The 10,198-nt window shown below is 37.8% G+C and overlaps 1 protein-coding gene across 1 annotated transcript; it reads right to left on the reverse strand.

The window, feature by feature from the left end:
• Window positions 1-1,879: 1,879 nt before the first annotated feature.
• Window positions 1,880-5,150, reverse strand: cryba2 (crystallin beta A2). Its single transcript, XM_005801226.2, has 5 exons — window positions 5,101-5,150; window positions 4,207-4,396; window positions 3,309-3,450; window positions 2,845-2,987; window positions 1,880-2,517 (listed from the first exon to the last, which is right to left on the reverse strand). The coding sequence occupies exons 2-5, from the start codon at window positions 4,362-4,364 to the stop codon at window positions 2,370-2,372; spliced, it is 591 nt and encodes a 196-aa protein (XP_005801283.1). The 5' UTR covers window positions 4,365-4,396; window positions 5,101-5,150; the 3' UTR covers window positions 1,880-2,369.
• Window positions 5,151-10,198: the final 5,048 nt, after the last annotated feature.

The following is a 10,198-nucleotide window of genomic DNA, read 5'->3' on the forward strand; positions in this document are numbered from 1 at the left end:
TCAGCCGGGAAGACAGAAATTCATAGAAATCCACCAGAGACTCACTGAAGAATCAAAAAATTAAAAAAATACAGATATTTGTTTCTGCTTTGAAAACAAGTCAATCTCGGATCTGGACGAAAGAGCAGAACATACAGTATGTCTGACATATTCCTTAAGCTTAGAATGTTTGCATTATACATTGTCGACATTAGCTACTTGTTACCTGAGCCAGCTAGAAAATACAGCAGTCAAACTTGCAGTTAGCAAACCTATCACGATGAATAAAAGCAAGTCCCCTTTTGCCTGAGTCTTGACTTACCTTTTTGTGCTAAGAACTTCTTGCAGATCCCCGCACTACTCAAGTGTCCCTTCTGTGTGAGCCACGCAGCAGCTCCTTTAATCGGGTTGTAGAGGAATGTATATTTGAGAAAGGTGTGTGTGCAAAGTTACACATTTATCAAAGATCCTGTTGTTTCTGGGTGTGGGACAATGAAGCCAGTTGGGGTGTAATGCGGAATCCAACGTCCTGGACCAACAAATGGAAGTAAACACACACCAGGATCCTGGCAGACGTCAAGGATAAACACCACAGTGTCATATTAGGAGGGGCAAACAAAAACTAAGCTGCTCGACTGTTAAAGGATGTAGACCGTCTTTTTCACACTCTTCTAGCATACAATGTTCTCAGAACTGAGATCATGTGCAAGTACAAAATGAAACAACTTCCCCATTTTTGGCACCCATGTATGAAGACTCCAACTTTAATTTGAATAAATGTTTTCATTATTTCACTTCCAGAAGTAACTGTGATCTGTGATGCTGTGGGCCTGTCTCATTTCCAATAGGTCCTGGGAACCTTGTTACAGTACATAGAGTGCACTCACTTGTTGAAATACAAAACCTGGCACAAACTGAAAATCAATCAGTGTTGGTCGTTTTAGAAAGACACTTATCAAAAGCATATGGTCAAATCTATGGAAGATAGTTCAGGAGACACACTCGGCCTTCTTTTATGCAAATCTCAGTCCACTAGACAAGGTGTTTGTTTTCAAACAGGTTTTCTTTGCTTATTCTGAAGTCTGTGGATGTGTTACTGAGCACAGTAGTTGGCCAATGTTGGCACCTAATTTGTGAGAACACAATATGTAGCTGGCCAGACTTTGAGTAGACTTTAGTCTTTATTGCCCCAAAGAGGGAATTTATTTCCACAAATCAGCCCCTCCCATCACCAAGTAGACAATAAAACACATAACACATGTATGTAATGTCCTGCTTGGTGGTTCAACATTGATCATTGATTCCTCTTAATGCAGTTTGTGATTCAAAACAACAACATTACCAAATCACTATGCCTCCACTCTCCTTCTCTATAAAGCAAAAATGTTTTCTCTTTTACTTTTCAACATTTCTAAATAATAAAATGTTAAACAGTTAAGATTTTTAACAGAGGAGGTTTAGTTTGTGAATGGATGGGTGTGTGATGCTGCAGGGGCACTGAAAAGGGGGTTTCCCAAACCCACAACAATGCAAAGACTCCACTGCATAGACCAAAGTCCTACAGAACATTAGGAGTGAGTTAAACTAAATGGTAATCTGGATGATCTAGAATAAAACAATCAAAGTTCCCTTTCTCTGTATGTTGCAACACTATAATGCATAGGAAGAAACTAAATTCTCCCCTATTGGCTGTTATATTTCTTTATTTTGGACCTTTTAAGTTAGTTTGTGTTGCTAATGCAAAAGCAAAACGTTTTCTCCCACATATCTGTGCCAGATACATCTATAAAGAATGGATGGGCTCAGTTTATAAAGTTGCCAACTACTACATATCAACTTTATTTTTTTTTTAAATGTATGCAAATTGTAACAGTTGGTATACAAATAATAGAAACAAAAGTAATCTCATGCTCTCGTTTATTGGAAATAAGAATACAGTATGACAAGAACAACACTACACATCCTAAAGCCTAACAGAATCAAATCTCTCCATGAAAGGCTAGATATGTCCTCGATAAATACAAATCAATATCTAACTTTGATAGCAGCCTTGCTCACAAAGCTAAATGGGCTCTGACGTTGCCATGGAATGAATTACCAAATTAAGATGAAAAAAAAATGTATTGGAGATGAAAAGAATAAAGAATACCAACAAACGGCCTCTAGTTTGGAAGAAAAACCTTTATTTCCTATTTCAAGAACATGCTTCAGCATGGTAGTATAAGTGTATATCCATACATCCAGAGCCACAGAGTGATAGAAAGAGTTACTCTACTGTTCTGTGACAGAGGTCTGTCCAGGGTTTGAGTTGAGGAAGCAATTAGAAAGAAAGTTTCTTTTTTTTTATTTTTATTTTTTTTAAAGTTGGTTCAGGCAGGCAGTGTGAAGATCTAGTGCTGGATCCTACGAATGGACTGCACCTGGTTGGTGTGAGCCTGGGTGCTGAACTCGTTGTAGTTTCTGTACTCGCCTTGGTGTCTGTCTCTCTCCAGGATGTACTGGTAGCCACGGTAACCAGGGAACTGATAGGCCACCCAGCTGCATAAAGGAACAGAACAAGCAAAGTGAAGTGAAAGCTTGAGGATTCAGAAGAATTCAGGGAACAAAGTGGCAACTTTAGAAGATTTTATTGATTGTATACATTTTCAGGTTAATAAAGTCATAAATGGTGGTGCTTTGGAGGGAGTTAGCATCCTAAATTCCCCCTAACTTATACCAAAAAAAATCTAAATCTATAGAAAATGACACAATAATAGAAACATAAGAGAAAAATTACACTGACTGAAAAAATTAGGCCTACAACAAGGACAAACGCAAATTACAAAGACAAAAAAAAATTAGGAGACGGGATGAAGAGAGACTTACGCTCCTGAGTTGACTTTCATGGAGGGCACCTCCTTGCTGCACCAACCCATGGCCTGTAGGGAGGGGTAGTCATCGCACATCTCAAACTTACGGCCCTGGAAGTCCTCACACTCATACAGGGTCACCTTGCTGTCACTGTGGTTCTGCGGAGAACACATTTATACATATTTAAGACTTTTGCAATGAGACGTCAAAATAGCTACTAATATTCCTTTGTTGATACTGAAAGAAAAAACACCATCCAACATTGAATCCTTTTTCTTTCAAGCAATACTAAATAAATTAGAGTAAGCATGTCTGCAGATTTCATTATGTTTGGATTACATGGCTGCTTGCTATGATTTGATGCACAAGACTAAAACCAAAATGAAATTATTTCAACATATACAGAGTATTCAAAGGAATGAGGAGGGGCATTTTTATAAATACAGATGGAAAAGAGAAGTGAGTGAGGGAGGACTCACGGCACACTTAATGGGTCTGAAGGAAAGCATGTGCTCGGTTCTGTAGCTGCTGTTTCCACTCCAGGCCTCATAGCGAGGATAATCGCCCTTCTCCAGGATAAACTGCTGTCCCTGAAACTCTGGGTACTCGTAGCCCACCCACCTGAACAGCAGAGAGAAGTAAGGATCAGAGGAACTGAAAAACAAAATGCTACAAAAACAGTCCAGAAAACTTGGTTCAGATAACAAATGACTCTAAAACTGTCCGCCTGTGATAGGTAGAGCCCAACACCCACAATTTGGTCTCGCATAAAAACAGAATGCAGCTTCTTTTGTCATCGTCTCACACAAAGCAAACATTAAGCTGTGCAGTGCTGCTGCACCCAGGGCGCCTTATCTGATCAGCAGTCAGTCAGTCAGCCAGGCAGCCGTTCTGGCTAGCAGCCAGCAGCTGCTCACAGCCAGCTCTTATCAAAAACAGGGTCATGCTTGGATGCGTATACACACGTGATGCATACCAAATATCAGTGTAATAAAAACACAGGTTGTATTTTCTATGTTTATGTACATTTTTTTGTTATTAGATCTTTGTTTGGACAATATCTCTTCATATCAGACTTTTTAAAGCAAATCAATAGAAATGTATTTTGCTTTAGCTTAGAAAATCCCAATGCATATATTTTTAAATATTTAATAAGAATTATGAAACTGCCATACTTTTTGACAGCTGCATTGTTAATATAGGCATGGCTGATGTCTAGCATTAATGTGGTGCAAATCTGTATTGGTAAAGCTAACCTTTATTGTTAGCTGAGCTGGCAGGTAATTCACACAAAAAACAAAAATAGTGAATTGTGAACACCAGGAGTTAAAGACAAGCGTATCTGAGCAACAGGAATCCATCGGAGAGCTAACTTACGGTCCGTTCTCAACCTTAATGGAGCGGATCTTGTTGAAGCCCCTCTCCATGATGTTCTGGCACTCCAGCATGAACTCACAGCGCTTGCCCTGGAAGTTCTCCTCCTCCCAGACTGTGATCCTGAACTGGCCCATCTGCTCCATCTGTTGAGGGTTCATGGCTGCTGCTTCTCCCTTTGAGGGGTGCTTCTCTGCAGAATGGGGTGAAAAATATACATTTCATTCACAACAAAAAGTGTCCATCAGTTGCGAGTTTTATCCAAGAAAGAGCAAGTTTTCTTTGTGTGTTAAAGCAGATACTATATAGCCACATTATAAACATGACGAGCTTAAAGCAGGGGGAGGGGGCTCTAGCTTAAATTAATAGAAAAATCAAATAAAACAACACAAATTTTTCAAAAATTCAAGTGTCCCTTCTTGTTTCAAAAGGATAACAATCCAAAACTAAAATGATAAGCAAAAGCAAATAGTAATAATAAGATATATTTTAAAAAATCTTTTTGCATGTCCATTATTTTTCTACAGACAACCGCTTTATCAATAAATAATCACTGGTGTAAAAAAAATTGTATATTGCTAGCTTAAAAAAACTTGTTTTCAAGCAGAACATAAGCTCACTAAAAACCCTCAAAGCATTCTTATTACATATTCTCTAAGATATTAGATAGATACATAAAAAATAGATAATAATATTAATTGTATATCCATAAATACCCAGGCTTATCTCTGAAAACAAAAGATCATAAAGTACATCCATCAGCAGCCTATGTGATGCAAAGTATATGTTAGCATCTTGCTTCCTGTTGGGCTCCACCCCAGTCATTCACACCCGTCTCCCCACCACTGTATCTGCTTTCTTGTAGCTAAGTTTGAGGCAACATGTGGGCATACTTACAGACAGTACTGAGGTGGGACAGATCCAGTATAATCAATGTCGGGGAGGAGACCCTCGCCTGTGTTTTTATAGGGCTGGGCCCCCTGGACCTGCGTCGCTCCATTTGCCCAGCAGCCTTGCACACTCAGCAGCTGAGCAGGCCGCCTGAAAGGGCAGCATTAGCCTCGTGCTTTGTGGAGGCTCCAGAGCACCATTGTCCTCAGAGCCCCAAACTGACTTAGTCATCAATACGGCAACCATGGTTGTTGGCAACCTGACCTGGGACTATACAATGGCAACGCACTGACACGACAGTTTGATTGGTGTAGCGGGATAATAGAGACAATCTGGGAGCTGATCCCCACTCTCTCTGCTGTAGGTAAACTGAATCCTAAACTCTGGGTGGGGAAAGGGGTTTAGGCGTCCCACACAGTGAGTACTTGGGTGTGTGTTGATTTCATTTACAGAGCCTATTTCCTTCTGTACCAGGGTATGCTGGTCAGCTGGAGGAAGTGATGCACTAATGCAGTGAAGGTTTCACTGGCTCTGCCCAGGAGAATTTGGGTTATTTGCGTCTTTTACCTCCCTTCTTACACAGAGCTGAGACAATTACTACACCCATGACAATAAGACATAATGACCTGGTGAGACATGGAGAATGGAGATGCAAATTTAGAACTAAACCAAGTATAATTTGAAGATACTTCAAGTATTATTAGCACAAGTTCAGTCACTGTAACTAGCACTGCAAGTAAACATGGAAAAACATGGAAAAAAATATTACAACTTAATTTTAGGACTTAACGTTTTTTTCAGTCACCTTGATGTTTAGCTTTAGTGTTTTATTATACTATCATGTTATTTCCTTCTGTTTGCTGGCCTGTTATGTCACTGTATTTCCCTTGTTTTGAGTATTACATTTAGTATTATTTTGTGCTCTGTTTTTATTATGGTTTACTAGGTTTCAGCATTTGACATTGCTGTTTATTTGTAACAGTTGTCCTCATTGCCCCAGTTCACACTTCTCAGTTGCATTGCATTCAGTTAATTTCACTCACCTGTTCCTCAGTACTCCTGTACGCTCTGTGTTTTTTAAACACTGCTTGCTGGATTCTCCTGTTGCTGTCCATCATGTTTCCTGTGGTTGCCCTGTTGAATCCTCAATGTATGACATATCTGTCCTTTATGTGTCAAATTTGTGTGATTTAATTTCCCTTTGTGATCAAAAAAAACTTTTTTAATTTAAATGGAATTTGAACATAGTTATTCGTAAGTTTGTTCAACTGGTTTTCTTATTAAAATATTTTAATTAGGATTGTACCTTCCTCCTGAATGCATTTGGGTTCATTCCAACAACAAAACATGATGCGTCTTTTATTGTAGCATAGCAGTATAATCTCCCACAGAACATTTTAGATGAAAACAAACCTGTAATTTACAATCATGTTCAATTAATAAAGTTCATTTATTTCAGTAACTTATTTCACTAAGTTAAACGCGTTCAAAATGTACATTTAATATGACAAATAAGTGTAATTCAAATGCATATTCTAATTTATTGAGCATGACTCCAAGTATATTTATTCAATCACGTAAAAACATGTTTTACAAAAAATATTTTTAACATTGTTGTCAGTTGCACAATGATTGACAATCATAATAATCTCTTTAAAATAAACGGACATGAAGCATTTTCCTTATTTATACCTTACATTTTTAAAATTGATCTCTTTTTTTTAAACAACTTTTAATTTGTGTCTTCCTCTATCACCAAGGTATAAATATGAAATAACATAGCCAGTGGCCACTGGGCTTGATGAGAACCATTGATTATTATGCCACCTTACAAAGCATAGGGGTTGGCGAAGGATTTATGGTGGGAGGAAGGGTCTTAATGTCTCATTTTATCTTATGAACCAACTTGGCTCTATAATAACTAGGATATGTTATCTAACTGTTGCATGGAAGTCACTAGAAAAAAATGCTTTTTTTACCTGAGCATTACAAATACAAACGTGGAATTTTTCAAACCCTGTTTCCCTTACAACTGTGCTCTTTATTGGATAAAATTAAGATTAATATTTTTGGCATTAAACTCTCAAGGTGGATTTGGTGTGAAACAAAGGAGCCAAATTTTAAAAATGAGCTTTGTGCCAACAGTCTAATAGGGTGGGCAATATGTGATGACCTTCATGTCTGTTTATTTTTCACGGACATGAAGGTGTGGTGTCTTAAGCCTAACCTCAACTCTGACCTTTATCAAAAGAAATTTGGTAGCCTCTGCTAAAAAACTGAAAAGTGAGTTGTGACATGATCTTTTAGTAAGATCGTGTCCCAAAATATTATATTAAGAGATCTATTGGTACATTAAAATTGGTCAGTAAAGTACTTAACAGACATACAAACAATATGGAAATAAAGCATGTATTTAGATCAACACAGGAATGGTTCAGTATGCAAAACCTGTCTTGTTTTATGACATATCAGTCATGAGGCCTAAATCCTACTGGAAATCTGTGGGGTGAGTTGATGAGATGTGAATATAACAAGAAGATACAGGAATGTAGATTATTCTAGATTATATTGTGCAAATTAGAAGATTATGATGTCAGATTGGCTAGACACGCTTCTACAAATTATAGCAGAGTAAATAAATGGTGATATTGTTGGAAATTATTTCTTATCAAAGGTCTCATATAACATTCTTAGCTTAAGAGGGTTACTTATCGTTCAAATGGGTGGCAACAACTGTGTCTTGTATTCTAATAAAAAAATAACTGTAACCACAGTATTTTCCTCGTTTTTCTTATGATTTCATTCTGAATGTTGTTAAATTTTAAACCTTACTAATGGCATTTTTTAAAGGTAATTAGATGGATAAGTCAAGTGCACCAGAAATATAAATTTAGTGTAGTTTTAAATAAATGCATGGCTGTAATGGTAAGTTTTTTACTTTAATAATCACCCCGGGATGTTTATGTTATGGATTAGATCATTCTAAAAGCATTATATAGCATTGTTTTGTGTTACTATTTCATTCAGTTTTTTCCATATAAAAATCAACATATGTTTATTGCAAGATTTAACTGCAATAGTTTATTTATTTAAACTGTGAAAATAATGGATATTAAATCCCAAGCGTTGAGATGCATTTTTGAGTTTGGACATGTGTTTTCTTTAGCATCAGTGACATCTGGTGGCAATTATCTGCATGGCATTCTGGTGGGGAAAGAGTACAAATCCCTTTATATTGCAAATAATTGAAACATTCGCTTTTCCTTTTGTTATCTATTTAAATTTGTATGGATTTCTCCTTAAAGTGAAATAATTTCATCAAAGAAACTACCTTCTCTTTCAAGCTGATGGTGACATTCTGCACAATTAATATGCGGATGTGTTGCTGATTAAACTTTTAGACATCTACTGGTTTCCTGGACTTCATGCATTCATAAATTCAGTTTTTAAAATCCTTCTTCTCTCCCTGAATATTGTATTTGATGGAGTTCTTAGTAACTTTGGTCATCTGCGGAGCAAGGGTTTTCACCTGTAGGGTATGTGGGCTGTTTACTTGTATGAACAGCTTTCTCTTTGTCCGATGTTAGCCCGTTCATTGTCCTTCTCTCTACATGTGTGTCCATTAGTGTGTGTCAGCCTGCTTGCACCCAGAGCAGGTGATGAGCAGGTGAAAGGCTGATATAGACACAGATGTTGTGTGCCTGCGTGTGCATGTGTGTGTGTGCTTACATTACTCATGGTGTGAGGTACAACTCTGTTTACCTTGTCAGGTTGCCTCAACCTGTCTTGCTTTACAGACAAAAAACAAGGAAACATGATGGCAAGTTTCTGTTACATTACAGTTATTAAATTTTAATGTTGCATCCACTGAAAATAATTAAAACAGAGCGTGTATTGCCTGAACAATCGGGACTCTGTGTGTTTGTCTTGGGGGTTGGGACTTTCCTTTTTCCTCTATCAGGTTTGATTAAATGAATCATCCCTACTTCGTTACTCACACAGCCCTACACAAGAAATAACGATAATAAAATGTTTTACTTCTGACTCCTATCTGTACTCCTAACTCTACCCATGACTTTGAAAATTATACTTTGTCTGAACCTCTGGTTCTATTCTGAAAAATGTAATCCAGAAGTAACACACCTCAACAACTCATTTCCCTGTGAAATACAGCTGGAAGGGGGGAATTTGCATGTGTGGGGGGTCAGTGGAGTCCAGTACAGAACTAGCACTGTGTAGTTCTACTTTGAATCCTTATCTGGCTGCATAACAAGTCCATTCATGTGTTTAAACTGGTCAAATGACTCATCTCATCTACCAGTTAGTGCTTCATTCATATATATACGGTATTCATATGTTTTTACTTCAATTACAATCGAAAAATGTAAAGCAACAGCTTAAAACTGTGGTGCTTTTTACTTGTCTCTGTCCAGAACTTAAATGTTGTCATCTTCATTTTGATCATTTATAAATAAATGGGGCAGGTACCTGTCTCCACTGGTCATGGGGCAAGAGGCAAAGTCTACCCTAAACAGGCCACCAGTCAACCACAGGAGGAAACCAGTGTGTTTGTAAAACCTAGTGGGCCAATACAATAGAATTTGCCTTTTTCTGGCTGATGGCCTTTGTCTCAAATTTAGAGGAACTGCCTTTTATTTAGAGACTCCAAACATAAATAGGTTGTCTCCAGGTTAAAAGTTTGGGCCTGTTTGAGGGAGAACGTAACATACTTAAAGAAGGCCTTTAGTAGGTTGCATCCACCCTGTTTTAGACTTTGGAGTGACAGGTCTAGTCACTTTTCTTTATACACATTTGTGATAATGCTGCCTTAAACTACCGTTTTATTGTTCAAAATAATCCTACATCAGTTCTTTATTTTGTGTGTCTGTTTTGTCTTCTCAAACCCTCAGTCAATGGTGGTAGATGGCCTCTTGCACTGAGCCAGGTTCTGGTTTTGTTGGAGTTTTCTGCCTGTTAATAGTGAGGTTTTCCTCGTCACTGTCACTACGGATGTTCAGCATAAGGGATTGCTGTTAAGTCAACGACACAATGCAAGCAATTGTCTACTGTCCCAACATGGTGGCCAAGTGGAGTGATTGCCGCA

The sequence above is a fragment of the Xiphophorus maculatus genome, chromosome 7 (genome assembly GCF_002775205.1).
Source record: "Xiphophorus maculatus strain JP 163 A chromosome 7, X_maculatus-5.0-male, whole genome shotgun sequence".
Taxonomy (NCBI): Eukaryota; Metazoa; Chordata; class Actinopteri; order Cyprinodontiformes; family Poeciliidae; genus Xiphophorus; species Xiphophorus maculatus.